Below are 22,992 nucleotides of genomic sequence, written 5' to 3'. Positions count from 1 at the left end.
TGTGCCTCATCAATATTGGTCTTCCAGCACTTCACATTCAGTGAGGACAGGAGAGGAAATAGGCACCAACAGGAGGCTGCCAGACTCATCCATCCCAGGATTTCTTCCTCTTCTTCCCTTCAGGACAACTGAACTTGATAAGAGGCGAGAGATAGAGGTTTAATTTCTACTGGGAGGGCATTCTGTTGCTTCTCCTTTTTCCTTTTGGATTCCTTTCCTTCCTTCCTGTTCCTTTTTGGATTGTTTTTCCTGTCTAGGCTCAGACCCTTCCATTTGTCAGGTTTAACTGAGTCATTGATGTTGTAGTAAAGTGCTGCTCAATGGGAAGCCAGGGTGATTGAACTGGGCCTGGAGGAGCCAGTGCAGATGATTGTATTCTTGGGAATGTCTGCTTGCTCATCTGCTGAGAGTTTCCCACTTGTAATGCTGTTCATAAACACAAGTGCACACCAGTGTTGTGTTTTCTTTTATACCAGGTTTCTGGCTGCCTGTCACAGTACCTGTATGCTATGACTCAAGAGCTACAAATATGAAGAGATCCACGATGCACCTGCTGCAGTACCCACAGGCCTTTATTTTCTTCCCACCAAGCACTTCTTCCAAGAACAACAAGAGCTCTATGGTTAGATATCTGTATGAACCAAAAGAATATTCTTGCTTGATACTCAACCTGTATACCCAGATCCCTGAAGCTGGAGGAGACATTTTATTCTTTCTGCTGCAGGTGGCACTACTGCTCCTTTTCTTGTAATCGTCCCAAATCTGAAGTGATGAGTTATTTGCTATGGTCCAAAGGGCAGGAGAAAAGCCTGACCAAATTTAAGTAAACCAGAAGGGCACAAAAAGGATTTTGAACAAAATGCGAGTGACTTGCTTGCCCTTCCCATCCTTTCTCAATTACTGAGAGTAAATAACTTGCATGTAATGGCTATGGGGGGAGAGGAATCAGAAAAGTCTTTCTGGCAAAAACAGTGATGCACAAATTCCACAGTGTTTGCATCAACATGGTGTGTGCTCAGCTGGCTTAGGACTTCCCACCTGGCCTCACAGGTGACACTGAGCAGCAGCAGCCTGTCCCTTGGGGCTCCATGCTGGGGACCTTTTCAGATTTAATGTTCATCCTTTGCACTGTGACCTGCAGGAGCATTTCTCCTCAGTGCAAGTCCCCCAGAGTACATGCCAACAGTTTTGTCCTAACTTTCCTAAAGTTATAATGAGATTTTTTCCCCTCTTAGCACAATAACAATGCTTCCTCTCTTCTAGCTTGATACGTTGCAGGTACAACAAGATGCCCAGCACCCATCATGAGGGTGCTATCTGTGGGACAGTTAAGATCTGATTTCCTTGTCAGAATATGGGTAGCCAGTTTCCTTCCATTTCTTAAAATCCAGATGAGCTTTTTCTGGATTGCCCTAATAATGCAGACATCACACAGGTGGGTGATGCAGGAGGATGGTGAAGTCCAATGTATACCACCAGGGTAATTTGTCTCTGGCTGAGAAAATGGAAGTTCAAATTGTAGAATGTTAAGTTTTTTATATATTTAACTATATTGTACATCATTATGAAAGCACATGGTAAGCAATAAGGGGTGAGTTGTCCTGAGCAGGATAAAAACTTCCTGCAGTTATACTGAGATGACACTGCCAGGGACACCACCAGCAATTGCTGTCCTGTTATGAAACCAGTGTTCTCTCACCAGTGGAGAACATTTATTAATCAAGACAGATTGGCTTCTCAAGTAGGAGCAGCTTGGCTGCTCTGAGGCTGTTGTGGACTGTCACTTGGACCCTGGACTTGGGCAACCCATCTTCTGCTAAGGTCAGTGTGGGACCCCTCTGGTTGGGAGATAATTACCAGCTGAGGAGTGTGGCTTCCCTATTTATGTATTTGTATGTATTTGTAATCCACTACTGTTATTATTACTTTATTAGAATTATCCTGTTGGGGTTTTTTTTGTTTTTTTTTTTTTCCCAACCTAAAGTCTCTCTCCCTTATTCCCCTTTTTATTTTTCCCAGGGAGGATAGTGGGGGAACAAGCATCTGAGACATAGTTATTGGCTAAAACTGTGACGTGTGAACTGTGCTGGGATTAGTGAAAGAGAGGAAATCAGTAGTAGTTAGTGGAACAAATCTAATTATCAGGTAGGAGGAGGGAGGTGGTCGGGCTACTTCCCACCATCCCAAATAAGTCACTGGGGTAACGCAGTGTTGGTCTGGCTCCACCTGCTCCAAACTATCATTCAAATTAAAGTAGATTCAGAAAAGTACAACAAAACTTGAAGACATTCACATCTGAGTCTGAAAAAGCTGTGGTATTTAGGGATTTTATTCAAGGGAAGGTTAAGAGGTAACCCAGTCCCAGCCTGTAAGTAGCAACAACAGCCAGAATGTTTTTTTTTCTTGACTAGAAAGACTATAAGTAAATTTCAAAGGCTGTCAATAAAAGCCACATAAATTCAAATGGGAAACAAAGCATGTGAAATGCCACTCAGCAGCTACCCTGTGCAGGTTGCAGAAGGTTACAAGGGACAAGTTTATGTCTTGCCTGGGTGCACTAGTCTAAAAAGCCCACAAAAGTTCTTCCTGCAGTCTAACTTGATACCATGCAGTATAAGAAAAGTAAACAGAGAGGAAAAGTATCTGGATCGAGTTGATGGAAATTTACTTTTGACTGATTGAAACTGAGGTGACATAAAGCAGATGGATTTTTTTCTCCCCATTCCTAGCTTAAGGAAATGAATTCTTTCATGATGATCCAATTTTTAAATTAATATTCATATGAAGAACACTGTATTGTGGCTGTGAAAGAGCTGAATATGAAGCAGAAATAAAATATGTACATAAACCAGGATAACTGACAGCTTTAATACATTTTCAATTTACCTGTGAATACAGACACAGTTACCCCCCCAATAAAGCAAATACCTAGCCACAGGGTATAACAGGGCAAGCATAAAAATCAAAGCAATGTGATCTAAAGAAACAGTGATAGAGTGGTGGCAGAGGGCAGGTACTGACTGCTGGCTGGATGGGGTCATCCCCTCTCTCCTTCCATGCCCATCTCTGGAGTAGGCATCAGACTTGCTCAGGACCTGACAGGCACAAATGTTTGGGCTATTTGTGCAGAGTCTAACACTTCAGCAGCTCAGCAGTCTCCTAGAATCAGAGAAACCATCAAGGTTAAGGAGTTGATTGTAATGGCCAGATGTGACAGAAGGCAATTCGAAGGCAAAGCTGGTGTGACCAGACTGTAGCTGTTTCCTAACAGCTCCCAGATGACCCACAGAGGCTACTTGATGATTGCTTTAAATTGCACCAGGTTCACGTCAGACCCTGTGTGATTTCTGGTGTTACAGAACTACCTTTACCACCTTGCCAACCTGTGATGTCTCCATTTCACTTCAAACTTTTGGCTTGCTTAAAAAAAAAAAAAAAAAAAAAAAAAAAAAAAAAAAAAGAGAGAAGAGATTAACATTTTCTGCACCCACAGCAGTAATGTCTGACTTCCAGGATGCCCAGCAGTGCCCAATGCTGCCTTTTTAATTATTGGCATAATCAGGTCATGCAGCTAATCAGCACCCTGGTGTATGAGCTCATGCTCACACTGAGCCTCTCTTTTTCTGAATTTGTTTAGCTGTGCAGCCTCGTTAGGAATAAGACTGTCTCTCCATAAAGGATAAGTTCTTATAAGTGGATCTTTTCTGCTTGAGCTACTGTAAGGGCTTCTTGAATTAATTTAATATAAACAGCAGCAAAAGCCTCTCTTAGACAGCTCTGCACTCTTCCTCCCCAAATGGCTGCTTATAAGTATTCAAATGTCCTGCTCTGTGTTTTTCAGCAGAAAATGTACAAATACCTAGCAGATAGCCCACCAGTGCCTGCTGCAGCTTCTCTTCACTCCTGCAGGAAGACTGTCCCTATGCAGCAAAGAATTGCTGTGCCAGAGGAACCACTGGCTCTGCCAGGTCTGCTTCCCTGCTGGGGTGGCTGTTACACACTGGGAGAATAAGTTTGTGCTATGCCTAAAGGAAAACATCTCCAAGGAAGATGGACTAGAGAGTTTCTGTGGCTTCTGAGGAACGTCCCAACTTGAGACTCTCTCTAGACCATCTCATGGGTTTCTGGCAATGCCTCAATCTTGTTCTATTCTAGGAATTTCCCACAGCTTTTCAGGAAATCAAAACCTTTCTAGAAAGTCCCCAGGGCTTTCTAAGAATATAGTAGTTGTTTTTCAGGAATCCTTTATTAGAAGGTTTGGGGCAATTGCCCTGGTTTTCCAGGAATTCCTCGATCTAGAATCTTAGGAATTCATGAGGTGCTTTCCACCAGTTCCTTATACAAGAATCTGTCTGGGAAGTTTCCTGGTGCTTTCTAGGCAATTTCCTGCTACTTTGTGGAAATTTTTTCAGCTGCTTTTTTTTGTTTTTTGGGGTTTTTTTTGTGACGCTGTAGGCAATCTTCACACAGCCTTTCAACATGTATTTTCTAGGAAAATTTCCATTGCTTTTTGTGACTTCTCTAGTAATTTTTTCTGTTGCTTTTTTAGGAATATTTGTACTGCTTTCCAGGAATTCAGCTAGAGCTTTTCAACTTGATTGGTTGTCTTCTAGAAAATTGACTAATTTAAATAAGAAATTGTCTTTTCTTGTGCTAGTGCTTTAAAGTGCTTGAAACTTTTCCACTGCTTCCTAAGAATTTATATGATGCATTCCAGGTGTTTACCCTTGTAAGAATTCACACCAAAACCTCTAAGAATTTCCCTATTGCCTTCTAGTTTTCTGCATTTCTCCAGGAAGTTCCACTTAACTTCTGTGATTGAAGGAAAAGTACCAGGGAAAGTACTAGAGTAATGCACCATGTTCAATTCCTTGTGGATGTGACAAATTTCAACAGTGCAAAAATTTTGAGAGGTATAGAAAAATGTAAGGTGGGAAATCACTTCCTAATGATTTTGGGATTCAGCAAGGATCATTTAGAAATGGCCATTTATCCAACTGCAGCCAATTGAGTATTTTACAAGAACATTATATATGATAATATCAGCACAGAGCTGAATTCCAGGGACAGTTTCAGTGTCACTGTTGCAATATCCTCCACTAAGTGTATTCTTTTTTGGATTTGAATAAAGAGCAATTACTTCTAGATTTGCCAGTGTGTCCCTGGATTTGCAGCCAAGGTATTGTCATTATGTCTTTTAACCATTTTGTTCCGGTGCAGATGCCCACATCCCTTGGGCTCTCACAAAGCACCAGATAGCTGCCTGGTAGTTGGCTGATGGATGGGTGATGAGGACTCAGTGACTGGTAAATCTCCAGGTCTCTGGAATGGTTAGGAGTTGAATTTTTCATTTCTGTATTTAGGTCTTCCTAAGGTAAGAGTCAGCCATGTGCAGTAAAGGTTGTTCTTTCTATTCTCTCAACAGTAAAAATAACAATATCCCCAAGTCCTAAATGCTCTCATAAACAGAGCAATTTGCAGTCAGGTCAGATGCAGTTATTTTCTGGAGTCCCTGTAACTTTGCAACTACCTGTCAGCTGTTTGCTGGTGCACATGACACCAAAGCCTTTACAGCATTAGAGAAGTTCCACATCTGAAGGAGGAGGTTTCTCACTGGTCCTAAGCATGCTGCATTTATTCTTGTGACATCCAGATCTGCTGCAGCCTGAAGTGTTGGTGTTTGTGCATTAAAGCTTTCAGTCTACTGCCTGCTGCAGGATGGGCTGGTTTGGGCAATGTGCTCCTCACCTAATTATTTTTTATGTGGTGAGAAGAAGACATAAAAGCAGGTCATCCTTTAATGTGCAGCTTGGGTCACTTTATGTAGGCCATGCAATGCTAATGGAATTTAGGAGCTTATAAATGTTTTTAATTGCAAATAATTCATTATCATTTATTGAATTGTTTACCCTTCAGTGCCTGCCATCGCCATTCCTGTACCTTCCAAGGCTTATCTTAAAGTCCTCCTTGCAGTTCCCATGCAAAGCAGGAATGAAAATATTCTGAGGGAAGCAGCTCTTATGTAGTTTTAGTTTAGTTTTGGTTTTCTAAGTATATTATTATTTATTTTTAGCCTTCCTGTTTTGGCCCTGATAGCTTCATTAACTTTGTTTTTCTGAGTGGCCTAGATCAGCATTTCTGAGCCAAATCAGGATATAGTTTGGACAAATCTGGATCCAAACTCTGTCATTCATGTCATGCCAAACTTTGACCCTTTCATATTAAGATGTCCCATCTCTTAAAAAGGAGAGTGACATTCCTTATGTAAACAAAGCATCTGCTAATTTCAGCAGGAACTGCTTGAACTTGCTCTGGGGTTGCAGAACGTTCAATATTTCTGCTGTCTCCCATCATTCTCTTGAAGGAGGAAAGAGCAAAGCAGTGGGTATATATCTTAAAATGGCACTGGAGGGTGGGTTAGGATGTCTTGTCTCTACAGTGAGCATCCACAGAGAGCCAAAAATCAAATCAGGAAGAGAAACCTAAGAAAATGAATAAAGAATAACTTTCATTGATTTTTTTTTTTTTAATTCCTCCTTCTACAATTATCCTAAAGATACATGTACCAGAGAGGGTTTTTTTGTGAAAAAAATGCTACGAAAAGTTGAAGTAAAACCAATACACATTTTGCAGTGTCACAGAAGCAGTCATGGCTAATGGTGGTAGTTCTTGCATTAGTAACAAATGACATCTCCAAACCCCAGATACACACTTGTTAGGTACAAAGCCTCCACATGTGAGAGGGAAAAATGTCACAATATCCACAGGTGTGTTTACCTACCTTTCTCAGCCCTGTGACACATGGGCCCCACCAGCTTCCATCGGCCTCTCTGTGCTCTTACCTCTCTGTGGTAAGTTGTATGGGTGATATCTTTGTCCTGCAAAACTGCAAAAAAAAAAAACAAAAAAACCAAAAAACCAAAACAGGTATCTCCTTGGCATACCATGGTTATCAGTTTTGTTCCACCCAGTTAATTGATTGGACGGACACCAAGCTCATGTGGAAGAGACTTCAAGTCCAGAAGTTAATGGAGAAAGCAGAAAGGAATAAAAAGGTGAAACCTGAGAAAACAATCTTGTATCTCCACTGTTCTCAGCTTCTCTGCCTGGTCTCTTCTCCTCAGACTGTCTTCCCAAGAGCCAAAGTCTGGGCAGAGTTTGAACTGTTAATGTGTTGACAAATGTTTCAGCTGCTTCCTAAGGTCAGATGATGTCAACTTACTTAAAATACCAGGACATCTTTCTGCTTTTACCTGCAGTCATCCTGGGGCAGCTTCTCACTTGCTTTTGGGCAGCATCATAGCTTCACCTCATAATTCAGAGCATACACAGAACTTACCAGGAGTTGCAATGCTGCTCCTCTTCCCACAGAGAATCTTTGGCTGGCTGGACACTCCATTGTGGCACTGCCAAAAAACCCCATGTCCTCCTGTGGCTGGCACCATTGCATACTGCCATTCTGGGAATGGGGAATGGGACACAGCCAGGGCTTAAGGGTAGCTGAGATTCATATATTTTAAAATGAATGACTTTTATAAAAGTAACTGTGGGAGAACAGCTGAACCACACTCTGCCCTGTAGTGATTTAAAGGGGGGTGCAGCAACCTCAGCTACCCTGCTGGAACCTGGCAGGACTCTTGTGCTGCTGTAGAAATAAATAAAAAAGGCATATACACACATATATATATATATATAGGCATATGCATATATATATATATATAAAGAGCATACATAAACTATTCACTATATTTGTGAAGACCAAGATATAGAAGCCAGGAGCTATGTTGGGAAGGGTCCTGCTGCTCTATTTGTGTAAGTAAATATGGCCCAGCGTGCCTTGTGCTTGGTGATGCTGCAACAGCTGCAGCAAACCCAGAACAGCTCAGCCTGGGCCAATTTGCCCACTCTGCTTTTGGTCTCTCTTAAGCATTGCTTGCCTGCATTTTTCTCCTAGCTCCCATATTACTTCTGCCTTAGGAACTATTAAATAAAATGTTGAGCTCTGACAGAAATCTGGATAGGTTTATTTATGCCTGTGATCTGTGTTTGTGTTAGAGGAATGAAGAGTGCAGCAGCCAGTCAGCTTGAGAGCCATGGAACTGTGGCTTGGCTGCAGCTGCACAGTTAAACCAGGGATTCCAGCTGAGGAGGAGAAAAAAGGCCCACAAAAACATTAAATTAATGTCATGCTAAAGGCCACTCTCATGTGGAACCCTCAGTGCAGAGCCCATTCCAGAGATGGGCAGGGACAGCCCCTTTTATAGTCTGGCTATAAGAAAGTTAAATTAGAAGGAGGATGTGGCCTTTATATCTCCTGATTTCTTTGTTCCCATCATTAGCCTTTAAGCAGGAGCTCACTGTACTGAGCACAAAAACAGTGGTGGGGGAAGGTGCCAGGTGAGCAGTGAAAACTCCTGAGCGGTTTCAGCCACAGTCGGTGTCTGTAGACCAAAAAGTGCTTGTGTCTGATGTCTGGCACCAGATGAGGAATGGTATGTGCCAGTGCAGTGTGCCAGAATATTAGTACATCAGGCTGGTGTTTGCTAAGAACTCCACTTTTGTCTTAAACTTTCTTAATGTGCAAGTCATCACATGCTGCTAAATGGGACCAGTGTACTCACACCCCTGCCGTGACCCCAGGCAGGCATGTGCTGCTCGTTGATATTTCCTTTGACTGATAAACTGTTCATTGCAAATTAATTAATAAGTTAATTCATTGGATGTTGCATTTTGTGCTTAAAAGTTATTTCAGAGATTTAGCAGGTGTTTTGTGCTTCTTCCCCTCCCTACATGCATCCACAGAATGGAGCAAAGCAGATGGACACATGCATTCCTCTTCGAGGAGGCAGTGGGGTTGTGCTGCCTGCATTGCCATGCTGCTTATCAGACTGAAAGCAAAGCCTAGAAGCAGGGTAAAAAAAAATGTTCCAGTGGGTGTGAAAGGGAAAATACCACAGCTGATGATACACAAGCTTAATTGTGTGATGGCCTGAAGCAGAGCTGTTCTGTGAAGAGCTATTCACAAACCCCAATTTTTAAAAAGCGCAGATCATATTAGTAATGTAAATTAAAATAGCCTGATAACGTCAATCAAATATTTTAAGACTACATACACTCTGTTTTTTATTCTCAAATGACCACAGAAAAGAGTCAAGTTCTAGCTGCTGGCCAGACTTCTTGCTATTTCTCTTTTAAATGAGACCATATAGTTTTCCTTTGGGAAATATTTGGCACTGGAGCAATTTAGGTTCAAACTTTGATCGCTAAACTCAGGAGCATTTTTCTGTTCAGTTTAAGGAGAGAAGATTCAAGGTCACAGCACTTGGAAAAAACACCTGTTAAAACAGATACTGCTCATCACTGATTTCTGGACACGGTTCATAAAAATAAAAATAATCACTCAGATTTAGCAACCTAATTTCAGCAGCAGCAACTTGTCTTTACTTGACTTAGATGACACAAACAAAAACCCAGCTTCACACAAGATTTTTAAAAGTTGAAGTTGTTATTTTTTACAGAGTATAAAGCTCATTTAATCTCAATTATTCTTTTCTGCTTTCGTAATTTTTTCTTTGGTTGGTTCATCTTTTTGTTTTCCATTTAGGGAAAAAAAAACAAACAATGAATTACCTGTAGGAACTGAAAGAAAAAACTCAGGAATGTTGATAATTTTCCCAGAAAAATGAAGCACTGCATATCCTGTGAGTGCTGTGAAGTTCTTGCCACCATGCTTCTTAATGGGGGTAAATTAATGAATTATTTGTCAGTTGCATATTTTTTCAGACAGATTGAATTCTTGCTATCAGTTCAGATGAGCCTCAGTCAATGCTTTCATTTACTGTCAATACCCAGGGTGAACAAATTCATCTTTAAAGCCCAGCTCCTGCAAAATGCCCTCACATGCCTGACATGTGCAAAGTCACCCATGACCATCTGATTAGTTAGCCAATTAAAATAAAACTAAGGGATTGTTAAAAAAACTACAGATTTTCAAGAGGCTTATCTGGACCAAACGGTCCAGGACACTCTGTTGTTATTTTTTTTTACAGACAAAAATGAGCTTGTGCTTCCCGTGCTGTGTGTGCCCAGCTAGAGACTTGTCTCCAGACAATGCATCTACCTCTGTTCCCCCTTGGAAAACTTTGAGTTCCTGCTGGTTTAGAGCACAAGCAATACCAGATCCCCTCCCACTAGAGAGGCAGAGATCCTCTTGAGAGGTTTATGATGCTCAGGTAATGCCTGCAACACTTCTTGGCTGTGAGACCCTAAAGCTAGGAAAAATATGCAACAAGACTGTAAGCAAGGGAGCAACTCAACTACCCCCAAAGAAGAGATTTTTTTTCTTTTTTTTTTTTTTCCTAAGTTTTAAGGATATGTTTTCTTCTGACAGCCCTCCACAGAGGTTCTCATCCTGTCCTCTGCAACATCATAGAATCATAGAATCATAGAATCTTAGGGGTTGGAAGGGACCTCGAAAGATCATCTAGTCCAACCCCCCCTGCCAGAGCAGGGCCCCCTAGAGTACATCCCCTAGGAACGTGTCCAGGTGGGTTTTGAATGTCTCCAGTGAAGGAGACTCCACAACCCCCCTGGGCAGCCTGTTCCAGGGCTCTGTCACCCTTACAGTAAAAAAATTTTTTCTGATATTCAACTTGAACCTCCTATGCTCCAATTTACACCCATTACCCCTTGTCCTATCACTGGTCACCACTGAGAAAAGCCTAACTCCATCTCCCTGACACTCACCCCTTACATATTTGAAAACATTGATGAGGTCACCTCTCAGTCTCCTTTTCTCCAAACTAAAGAGACCCAGCTCCCTCAGCCTTTCCTCATAAGGGAGATGTTCCACTCTAGTGTTATCCAGTTGGGCATAGCCTACAGACAGACCTCAAACTTTCCTATCTGTAGGATATGGCTAGGATATAATTCATGTTTGCCATGCTCAAACAAACAAACTTCAACATCACTTTCATTCTTAACAATCATTATTTTATTAATATATTTTACAAGATTGCAGTTGAAATCATTTAAATACAAATATTTTTTTATACAGAAAGTGTAATAAAGTTAAAATAGTTCCTTGTGTAATTCATAGCATTATTGCAATGCTTACAAAATTTTGCATAGAGTGTGCAAGGATTGATGTTATTTGATACAAAAAAGCTTTCTGTTTTCCCACACAATCACACACATACATAAATTAAAAAGAAAAAAGCCAAACAAATCTGAAATTCTTAATGAGAACTGTGATAAGATCTTAAATTCATTTTGTCTTGTTTACACAATCAAGGTCATTGGTGATTATCAGAGTAGAGGTCAGACAAGGTATTTTATCATCACAGATGAAAACTGCTCTAGCATATGGGTCATGCCTTTTATGCTACTGCTGTAGATGAACAAGATTTTTGCTTTGACTTGTACTGAATGTTGTTTTGCTGTTGGGTCTACCTACATGGAGCATTTGCTTCATTAATATCAACAACTCTATTGGCATTCATGCACAAGGAAACTAATTCAAATAAGGGGTTGATAGTAATAAACCAAACCAAAATCCAAAATGATCCAAATCAGATCCAGCAGGTCAGTCCCTTCCCTGCTCCCAAACTACTGCACAGAGCAGATCCATCATGAGATCTGGGTTGCAGCTCAGGAAAAGCTGTAATTTAGGGAGAAATCCAAGTGTGAATGCTGGCAACTGAGCCCTTCTTCAATAAACAGTCTAAAATTGCTTAGATCTGCTTTCCATGAGCATGCTCTAACTCTGCAGGGCAGGATTTGCTCATCTTAACTTCTGTGCTCTATCTGGTAGCCCACGAAAGGGGACAAGAAAGAATTCCTCCAGCAACGCCTGCCATGAGAGAGCCCCTCAGCAAGGAGCCCAGCCCTGCCTGAACACCAGCAGAGCCCCAGTGCCTGCCTGGTGAGATCTCCTGATCCTGCATCACCCACCAAATCACCAGGTGTGGTTTGTGGCAGTGACAAGGGGTAGTTCATCCTATCTGGATGAACATGCCTCCTTTTTCAGGCAGCAGCTTAAGGTCTTTATCTGCACCTATGTTCAAATAAACACCTATGTGTGAAAGCTCAACCCCCTTCTACAGGGGTCCTGTGTCCCATGGAGCCCAGATACCATTCAAACTGTAGTTTAGACAGAGCAGCCAAACTCTTCCTTTTAATTTCACAAAAGGTGCTAAACCTTCAGGGCCAAACCCTCAGCCTACTAGTGAGCTTAATGGATCAAAATCCTAATTTACACCAGCTACAGATCCTTGTGCTGTGACTGGCCCTGTTGAACTGCTCCAGCCCAGTCTCCCAAGGCAGCCATCCTGCTGTGCTGCTCCTTCTAGTGCAGAGGATCTGGCAATGAGATAAAGAAGAAAGGGCAAAGCTGCTCACCTGCCTCTTCCACCTTGCAGCTTCCTGAGTGGAGGTACCAGGACACTGTCCCCACAGCATCTCCTTGGATGCTGTACAAATATTACCAGGCTGTGGCTTTAAGAGCTGCTCAGCTGCACTTTCTGGAGTTATGGCTGATGCCTTCAAAGCGGTCAAAGGCTTGCTTGAACAGCAACAGCCAGCATTATTTACACCTCTTAGACTGCAGATACATAACAGTAAAATCATTACTACTGCCAAAGGGTTTAATTACCCACTACATCAATAATAGAACTGATACTGAGTGCACAAGCTCAGAGGACCCAGATGAAGACAAAATTTTCAGGCTCTGGCTTAGCAATGGTGTCAGCTCCCAGCTCTACAGGCAGCTATCCTAAAGAAATCAAGCCTTAGTGTTTGGGGGCGGTGGTGTTTGCAGCTAAGTAAGTGCAAGAGAAACTCTTAACAGCAACATTTTGTCATCTATATTCCAGCCTTCAATGAAAATGGCACTGCCCACAAATAATTCTTTTGCTCTCTGGCATGAGCATGCCTCAAGAAGTTTCAAGGACTCTTACGACAATTTAAAAAAAAAAACAACAAACCAAACAAAGAAATTACATTGATTTAGAAAGTGATAATGCATTTAGCAGTAGTAAGCTTTGGAACACTTTATCTCCTGTCAGCTGTTAAGTCTTTCGAATGAGGCAAAAATGTGAGACTGAAATTCCTGCTACATGAAAAGATGCACATGAACTATGCCTTGTAATGGGCCTATTCCTGTAGTGGCAAACATGTTAGAAATGGTGAGACTCTCCAATTGGGCAGGACCCGACAAAGGGCTCCAAAAAGTCCTTTTTAATCTTTGAAGAAAACACTGTGTAACTAAGGCTGCCTGTTTTTATCTGAAGGATTTGCTAGCAGGGCACAATGTAAATGTAGCATTATTGCACAATTTTCTTCTTCTGATATTTTCTCTTGCTGGCAGAATAAACCAACTAAATATGAGAGCAACATACAATTACATATCGCTTCACAACAGAGATAAACTTCCTATTTTTAAATACTGATTAAGAACTAACCAAAAACCCAATCCAGAAATGAGTTACCCCAAAAGAACAGACAGGTTGTCTATGCTGACTGGTGGCAGGAAAGCAAAGCCATTGCATGGCCTCAGCTGTAATAAGGTGAGAAATTTCCTGGGAGGGACAGCAGTGCTAACGTTCCCACAGGAATTACACTTGTTGCAAATTAATTTTTAAGGGACCCACACCTCTAGTTTAAAGTGACTTGGATGGGAAATCTCCGTGATACACTATGATTAGATTTTCTTCTTCGCTTCAGATAAAAGTCCTGCAGCTTTAAATTTCCATCTTTTCCTGTATAAAGATAGTGTGTCACTTTTCAGAATGGCATAATACAATTCAAATGGCAGGAAAAGAGTGTCTGAAATGATAAAGCCTCAGAGCAATATGTGCATAACCATGGGCTTCTCAACCACAGAAGACCTAAAAGCTTTCTAAATACAAGCTATTCACTGTAATTTCAATACAAGCCCCTAGTCACTGTGGTTACTCTGGATGGAATTAACACACCAGCAATCTTGAACAACCCAAGCTGTAAGTGGTTTTAGTGACTGTAATTTCACTGTGCACCATGAAAGATCAAGCATAATTGCTACTGTATTTAGTAAAATGGATGTTATTAATCTAAAGTAAAATAGGGAAAACAGGCAGAGAAGTTTGCTGCATTACTGTGATCAGGGTGCTGTCTCTCACCATTTCGTCCCTCTCCCTCCTACCTGCCTTGTTTCATTCACTCCACTTTGCTTGAGTAATCCCATCAGCACCATGTCAGTGTTTAACTCTGCTCCAGTCACAGCTGTAAACTCAGCTACATAAGCTCTGAATGTCTCATAATCTCTCTCTCTCTTTGTGCACGTGTGGCACAAAATTTACCAACAAGTCCCCAGTTTTACCTGGACACAAATTTTGTTTTGGAGCAGGGAATGTGGGACTGACAAGTCACACTGTGAGGGCTGGGGGCTTCTGGCCACCTGCACGCAGCCCCATGTATAGGGGGACTTTGGGCCACTCAAATATTGCACAGGTGTTTCAGAAGTGAGGAAAAAGGTTAAAATGAGGAAAATGGAAATGGTGCCAGGATTGCATTGCTCAACAGCAATGGCAATAAAAAGCCTTGTATTTTCACATTCGAAAAGCACCAATCCAGTGCTTGGCAAGGCTCTGCAGTAACGTGCCCTGCACTTGCTGGGGTGAATTCTGAATGATGACATTTCAAAATTTAAAATGTCAGCCTGAAAAGAAAAAAAAAAAAAGGAAAAAAAGTCTCTAATTTTTTGTTTGTTTTTACTGTATGCACTTTGAAATCATTATGGCCCAGTTACTCTTTTTCACTGAGCAGCTACTGGAGTTCTTAGTCTGAAAATACTCCAGTGCAAGTAAGTGAACAGCCAGTACCATTTACTCAGTTTATTATTTACTCAGTCTATACCTTCAACCCAGGATGATGCCTTTCGGTGTTCTGGGTAATTTCTTCACATTTAAAATTTTGGTTAATCTTGCCCTCTGCTGACATTTAAAGATTTTTCACGTTATTTCCTTTTCTTCCCATTAACTAACTTGCTTTCCCTGCATTTTACTGTCTCAAATGCAGCTTTGCAATTTACCTGTATTTTTCCTGCTCAATCCAAAAAAGCACCATTAAAGTGAATGCATTTCAGGCATAAGGGCAACCAGAGAAGCAATGAATTTCTCTAAGTCTTTGGTCTTTGTCTCACTGTCTTTTGCCACATGAAAATTAAAGCCATAACAACAAATACAAAGAAAATTGGCTTTTGGTGTAAACAAGTGTATGTGAAGGTGTGTGCGTGTATATTTATATATATATATATATATATTTGTATGCTTGTGCACATCTTATGACAACAAAAGCTAATTTCCTTTAAGAAAATCTGTATTTGCAGGCTTGGTATGATGTGAACTAACCTGACATTTTCTCAAATTCCATGAGAATGTATCTTTAAGCTTGAAGAATTTTCTAGGGACTTTTAAAAAATTTAGAAATCATTTTGCTATACTGTATATTGCAGATGATATTTTTTAGGTTTATGCCTTAACCATTTTTGGTTTTGCATATAAATGATAATTCTTATTAAAGGAGAAAAAAAAGAACCTCTCAAAATACAGCTTTGTGACAGCACATGACTGAGACACCACCAAAAAATAATTCTTAGGGGTTTTTTTTAAATGTATGCCTAAGAGAGGTCTTGGACATATTTTAGTAGTTACTGTCTTCCCCTTTTGATGACTTCCTTCAGTGTCAACATTTCTTTGTACTCTTAAGCTACCCATTTCACTGACTACTAATGGACTTCAAAATTTAAAAATACTAACAAACCAAAAGACCCACAAAGAAACTTGCAGAATGGATGCAGTTGTATTATCAGTATTAGGATCTCTGCTTTTGTTAATGTCAAAGTTTTTTTGCTTTAGAAAAAAAATCCTAATTCATCCATGGAAGCAGAAGGATCCATCCATGCATCCATACAGTGCATGTACAGTAGACAGGTGAGCTTCCTGACTGCTTACAAAGTGTCACATTAAAAAAAAAAATCTCAAAGCCCTATAAAGGATTTTGAATATATAAATGCATTTATCTTTAATAGCAGTATTCATGGCTGCCTAAGGTATATTTACCTTAGAAACACAGCCCCTTGATCAGCATTTCAGTGGGGTTTTCCTGCTTCTGCTGTGATGCAGGACACAGTGCAAAGCCAGGGTTCAGTCTCCCTAAAGGCTGGCAGTGTTTCCACTGCCCTCAGTGCTCTGAATTGTCACCTCTCCAGTTCCTGTTCCAGCTCAGGCCACAAAGTCATTGGCATCTCTTCCACTGATCTCAGAAGAAACAAATTCACCATCCATCCCAGCCTTGCCTTAGCGTTGGGAGGTAAAACAGAACTCTGGTTTGAGATAAACACCATCTCCTCAAATAGCAAATGCTCAGTTGAACTAAACTGCAAATCAGATTCACAAAAAGAAACACACAAAACCTTGTTTGTTTTTGGAGTTTTATCGATGATAGGTAGAGCATATGGATGAAATTCCAGCCAGGGGGGACTCTAATTTAAATAGACTGAGGGAAACCCAACCCATGCAGGTACAGCAACTGTGAGAGACTGCTGAGCAAGGCAGGAGGGAAAGGACCCTCGTGCACTTGCCTTGTCCAGCAGGTGTGTCCATCACCACACAACAGCTCCAGCAACAAACCGTGAAGCATGAGATATCTGGATGGTTTTGCATGCTGCTTTTTCAACAAAATTTCTTTCACCCTTCCCCCTGGATCTCAGACAATGCAGTCCTGCCTACTCTGGTTTGCCTCTCACTGCACAGTGGGGACTCATCCCATGGCAAACACAAGTGCAGGCAGCATCCTCTACACTGCTGTCTTAAAACTCAAGCGAGGCTTAAATGATTTACAAGTCTTTATACAGGGTCAATCCTTCTAGCAACAATACCTCCTCTTTCAACACAGCAAATAATTGTATGTTTTTTAAGATTGAAACATGATTGTAAAATATATTGAAGAAATTACAATTCCTTTACACAGACACAATTAATGTACCCTTTTCACCTCAGAGAAGCATCTGCAGTGGTGGCACAGTCGTATAAGATCAGTCCTTAACAGTTTTCCCACAGAAATTTATACCAAAATAAATGGCTGACTGTCCTTCAGCAGTTTCACAGCTTCAAGACAGAAGGTGACAATCTCATCCAAGAGCCCAGCTGAGAACACCAGCCACTCCAAATGAATTTGGTGGGATGGAAATTCTCAGAGGAGCAGCCACAGGGTGTACAGGGATGAGGACTGAGCCACCGGCCTCTCAGAAGCAGAGCTTGGGAACTGGGATTCAGCATCCCTGGTGGGTCATTCCCTCCATCCATCACTGCCTCTCTCAGCAGCATGAATATGCTTGGGGATGGGGAAGTTAGTGAGACTCATTTTCTGTACAAGCATGTGTCTTCACAATTGCTCACAGGGGAATTATTCATGACTCGGGCCCTGCTTGCTATAAGATTTGTGAACATTATTAAATGGAACAGGGAAAAAACCACTACAGTTAATGTAGGACTACGAATGGGACTTCAGCAGTGGTCCCAGAGGTAACGTACAGAGTATTTTGCTATATTTAACATGGTAAAAAAAGAGTCTGTATCACTCCAGGTGTCCCGACAGTCTTAATGCATTTCATTGACATCTGTTTTAAGTTGCAACCAGTTTCCAAGACACCTTCCTGTCCCTCCCCCCAAATAAAAGAGTTTTAATAACAAGATAAATATGATGTGCTTCTCCTTGCTGAGTGCATTGACTTAAGGCATAGGCACAATTCCCCTCTTTGAACAGAGATGGTATAGTCCTGTGTCCCAATACAATTGTTATCCTGGGTGACCCTTTGCATTCAAACGTCGACTCAAGACATAATAATTAAGGGAACAATTCATTAACAAATAGCTCGAATTAATTAATTAATCAGAAAACACTACTGAAGTAAAAAGTAGATAATTCAGTCCTCTTTTAGGAACAAAATTTATGGGACTGCTGCTTTATTAGGCAGCAAGACATCTAATCTAAACTGCATAGAAATCTTTCCTTTGAGTCCACTCAATTTTGGATTAAGCCAGAATTACTCATTTAAAAAAATAAACCCTGGTACTCTCCAGACCACAAGGCTATTGCAGAAAAGGAATGGGCTAAGTTTTTTTTAAAAAATTGCTGTTAGCTACATTTTTTCTTAAAATTATTTGAAGAATATAAGTTTTGCTTAGATTTCAGTAGGGATGGGCATGGATCTGTCATATTTGCACATGAGGTTAATATACTTTCAAAGCACCTCTTGCTGTTCTCATGAGATTATTGCAACTTGGACACTTTTGCAGTAATTAGTCCTTTTGTTTTTCAAAGATTTTTACATGCATGTGGATGCAACTATGGGTCAAAATTCAATGATCTGGGCTCTTATGATTATTTTTCAAAACCTGAACTGTGGAAGTAATATTACCAGATCAGATTTCACATTTTATGCTGCCTGTGACTCCTGGACTTAAATAAAGAAAAATGCACCCGTGAAGAGGTTCAACCACAGAGTTATTGGGGCTTAAATTCTAGAGGAACTATCATCAAAAGCCCTTGCTTTCTAGTAAACTGGTTTTGTCATGATCTTTATAAATACTTTTGAAAAAAATCTGTTTTATTGTCAGCATCTCTGATATTTGCAATCTCCACCAAATCTAAGTGACCTGGGATTGTATATCCTAAAAAGAAAGTGACAAAAGTTGTGGCACAGCATCTACATGACACATCAAATTTGCATGAATGTCTCTGTTTCTGTGGGTAGAACAGGTAATTTTCCCTGTTTCTATAAATGGTGATAGGAAATGTTCAGATCTTAAATCTTCACAATTTCACACCACATATTTTCAAATTTAAAGGTGCTAAAGAAGAGTGATCCAGGACACCTGTTAACTAAGGATGTTCAGGATTTTTTTATTTAGCCCAACTTTTGTAATTTTCCTCCTTCCAAGACTAAATTCAAGGCCAGTTTTCTTAGAACAGAGATGACTTTAGGTTAGGGTTAGAACTGAAATGTCACATCTGAATAACACAAGGCATCCTTGGCCAGGCAAAGGCAAGTCTCTTTGCAGAAAAACACATGCTTCCAGCAAATAGATCTGGAGTTTTCTACTGCCCAAATGCTATCCATGTCTCTCAACGGGGAGCCATGCTTTAGGTGAAAAGCTTCAGGTAAAAATTAAAGAGAAAATTAAGTATAACCTCGGGTACCCTGGATCACTCTAGCTGATCAGAGCAGCACATCTGGCTACTTTGTTGTTTTTTCTTTTTGTTTATTTGTTTGTTTGTTGGGTCTTTTTTTTTTTAATTTTGTTTTGTTTAATGTCACTGATTTAATGGTGCAAAAATAATCAGAGATTATTTTCCCTTCTCTTCCCTTTGTATGTTGGTGGGTCTACATCAGTTCCAGCCAGCAATCCCATCACTCTGAGATCATGATCAAAAACAAGCAGATGATCATTAAACTGTATTAATATGGAAGGTCCAGGGGAGCATCAAATCCAATTCATCAGGTTGTACCAGTAAATTTTGATGTGGGAAAAGAAATGCTACACAAATATAACAGGGTCACCCTGGGATTCCTTGTACTGAAACATCATTTTACACAGAGGATATATATATATATATTTTATATATATCTTTTTATATATATATATTCACACACACGCGCGCGCACACACAAAAAAAGTCTTTGATAGGCTTTCTGTGTTCTAGTAAAAATAGTTGGCAGCTGCAATCTGTGAGACCAGAACTGGCTTTTGTGCTGCCTGCAATGCCCCACTGCAAATTGTCTCTCAAAGGCAGACGCTTGTATTTATCTGGCAGGTTGAGCTTGTGCCTGCCTGAGACAGAAATAACCTCCCGTTGGGACACACACAGAGCTCATAGATTTTTTGCCTGGACCCTGAAGAAGAGGAAGATCCTTGAGGCAAGTTAGGTAGTTTGATTTTTGCAGAATTCAACATTATCTGAAGTCAGAGGGGGAGAGAGAGAAAAAGAGAATTAGGGGAGAGCTGTTACTTTTGATCTTGCATTTTCAAGAAGCTTCCTTTGGAATTCCACTGCTAGAAAAAAACAGGTAGACAAATGTGTAACATGGGAAAGTCTGATGCAAATTAGGGAAAGCACATGAACTGCTTTTACCCACTGTGTTTCCTTGGCAAGCAGCTTCCTGCCCCCCTGCCCTGGTTCATTTAACCCAACCAGAGGTAACTCACAGCTGGATGGGGAGTGGGCATAGTTCACATCCACAAAATTTGGGGACTTCTGGCACTATGATCCCATTGCCACCTACATTTGGAGGCTCACAGCACTAACTTTTATGCATATTTCATGTATACATGTAGCACTTTTATGTAATAACTTAAATGCCAAAACTGACCTGAATTTCCTGTAAAACAGAACATAAAAGTGAACATGTAGCAGCTCTTAAACACAAGGCAGCTACACAGGAGTGTTCTGATATCACCAAGAAGAGCACAGTAAGGTAACCTGCATACCAGAATATTACAGGACCACTGACAGGATTTGCACTTAACTTGCAACTACAGAAGGAGTCTCCAGTTTCAGTATCAAACCATCTAATCTCCTGAAGGAGGCAACATGTGCATTTTAAAATAAAGTGTTAAAAACTTCAAGGCAATCGATAGTGAAATGCCTTGTATTTCAATTGTAGGGTATCAGGTCAGGGTTTTTTTTCAGTTTTTTAAGTTTGTTGGTTAACACTCATGGTATGTGTTTGGAACATCTTAAAGGGGAAATGTTTAGAAATAACAGGAATTGTTGTAAAAATTCCATTCTATTTATTACAGCTGACACTAAGATAGAAAAATGTTGCCTTATGTGGGAACCCTATTGCCAGGAGGTTGGCACTCATTGGCAAGTTCCTCCTGCCAAAGCTCTTGGTGGGTTTGCCAGTGGGAGCTCTTCAGCCAAATCTTTTGGTGTCTTCCATCATTGTGGCAGGAGGTGATGAGAACCATGTGCCCATGCATTTTTTACACACCATAAGAAGCATTACTCAGGACCTATGGTACTTTTGTTCTGTGATATCAGTTTTAGTTATTCTCTCTTCCCCTTTGGAACTTTCCCCAGTGTAACAGTCTGTCTCCTAATGTTCCCTTGCTTCCCAAAATGAAAACATCTGAAAGCCACTTTTCAGATTCATACTGGTGAATTAAGATCTTCTTATAGAAAAACGTATAATGAAAGATTTAATTATATTGGCCAAGTAAACCTTTCTTTAAGCTGACAAGGAAACAAAGAATTTCCGAGCACTGTATATTTTACAGCTACATAAATCTGCTTGAACAACAGATGCTATTATCCAAGCACTTTAGAAATAATGAGTCAGCCTTTGCCACAAAGCACGTCTCATTTGCATTCGATATGTTCAACCACTGCTAGCAGAAACTAAGCTAGGAAAGTTTGCTGCACCAGTGCTTTCAAACCAGTGTTTCAAATGCAATGGCTCACTGACTCAGAAGGATACTAATCTGCAGGAGATTTGTGGCTCAGTTTGTTTTTGCTGCAGGGCTTGATGTCCTTCACTTACCTCTCCATCTTTGGATTCCAGCCTGAGCTCTGTCCTGCACGTGGCTTTCAAGCTGCCGGCCTCGGCATTGATCTCAATGCCTTTTGGAGCCTCCATCACCAGTGCACGTGTAGGTGACTCCAGTCTGTAACAGAAAGGAGAGTTGGAGACCCTGATGTGTTGAACATTAATGCTCACTCTCAGGCTGTCTTCTTGCACAGCCTGACTGCCCATTGCATGGCACCTGAGGACCTGCTGATCCTCAGATCTATGCCTGCTTTAGTCAGTCAGAGGAATTCATGCAGAATGTGATAATGCACATCACAAACCCAGGCTGCTAACAATTCATATCAGCTTTGCTATGCTGTGTGCAATAAACCTTCCTTCCTCCGTGATCAGCTTGCTCAAATGCAGGCTCAGGCTTCTAACTAACCAGTGCTGACTGGGGATATTAGTAAAGCAGCATACCTACACAGAGAGTGCAAGCACTTTTCTCTCTCAAACCACTGTTCAAGCAGGAACAAATTACTTCTCCTAACTCTATATAATGTGAGGTTTAGAAGGATTTAAGAAGATAAAGAAATCTGCGAAGACCCTAAAATTCCTGGGCTCCAGTACTATGCTCAAATCTCACTATTCACAGTCGTGCCTCCCTCTGCAGTGCTTTGACCCCTCCTAATCATGGAGATACCACACAGGTATCTGACAACCCTGCTATAGCACTAACCCAGCCAGACCTGTCAGTTGAGGCAGCTGGGGTTAATGCTGTAAGGTGCAGAAGTGCAAGGTCCAGTCTTCCTTGCTGATTACCCATTTGTAGGTCTTATACTTCTCTCTCCTTTTATAACAGAGTCTATTATTAATTCCTGTATTGAAAATTATTATAATAAAACCCTAATTCTCCCTCGTTGGGAGTATTATCTTAATTGATTTTACCACCATTTATTTACCATGCCATCACAAAATCTAGGCTGGGATCTCCCCAGGTGAAGCAGGCAGGCAGACTGCAACAGAAGCTCCTCTGCTTCAGCTGCTCTGGACAGGCAGCACTGACAAAGCCAAAGCAGAGGGCAGCACACAGCTTTACTTGGGCAGATTTTAGTATTTTCTTGCCTTACTGCAGTGGCTCTTCAGCTGTTTCTCTGCTCTTTATATATAATCGTTTGTGTGAGTAAGTGTATTCTTAAATGGACTCCTGCTGGTATTGAGACAACATGGAAGGCTGAGGGAATTCAGCTGTATTTATTGCAGTCAACAGTTCAATAAAGCAAAAGCACATTTCCCTCAGTGTGTCACTTCTCAAGTTATGACTTTCCCTCTTTTTGGTGCCTTCATATTGCTGTTTTTTGAACACCTTTCCCTCAAGACCCCAAACTCCTACATAATTTCCTGGCTAACTCAGCTAAATCTAAACTTTGAGGAATAACTGA

At 40.8% G+C, this 22,992-nt stretch overlaps 1 protein-coding gene and 1 long non-coding RNA gene across 10 annotated transcripts in view; one reads left to right on the top strand and one right to left on the bottom strand.

Annotated features, from left to right (window-relative positions):
• Positions 1-493: 493 nt before the first annotated feature.
• Positions 494-5,145, top strand: LOC139803115 (uncharacterized). Its single transcript, XR_011728889.1, has 2 exons — positions 494-622; positions 3,842-5,145. It is a non-coding gene; the product is annotated as an uncharacterized lncRNA (long non-coding RNA).
• Positions 5,146-10,970: 5,825 nt separating this feature from the next.
• SGCD (sarcoglycan delta) overlaps positions 10,971-22,992 on the bottom strand; it is a 306,709-nt gene continuing 294,687 nt past the window's right edge. For 8 of the 9 annotated variants that reach the window (XM_071759133.1, XM_071759132.1, XM_071759137.1 and 5 more), the window contains 2 exons: positions 21,584-21,707; positions 10,971-19,997 (listed from right to left, as the gene is read on the bottom strand). In XM_071759133.1, the coding sequence (XP_071615234.1) occupies positions 19,824-19,997; positions 21,584-21,707 (298 nt within the window). In that variant the 3' untranslated portion in view covers positions 10,971-19,823. The remainder of the gene's footprint in view (positions 19,998-21,583; positions 21,708-22,992) is intronic. The other variant, XR_011728933.1, reaches the window with a different exon arrangement.

Source organism: Heliangelus exortis, chromosome 15, assembly GCF_036169615.1.
Source record: "Heliangelus exortis chromosome 15, bHelExo1.hap1, whole genome shotgun sequence".
Lineage (NCBI taxonomy): Eukaryota > Metazoa > Chordata > Aves > Apodiformes > Trochilidae > Heliangelus > Heliangelus exortis.
This window is presented reverse-complemented; position numbering and strand designations above follow the sequence as displayed.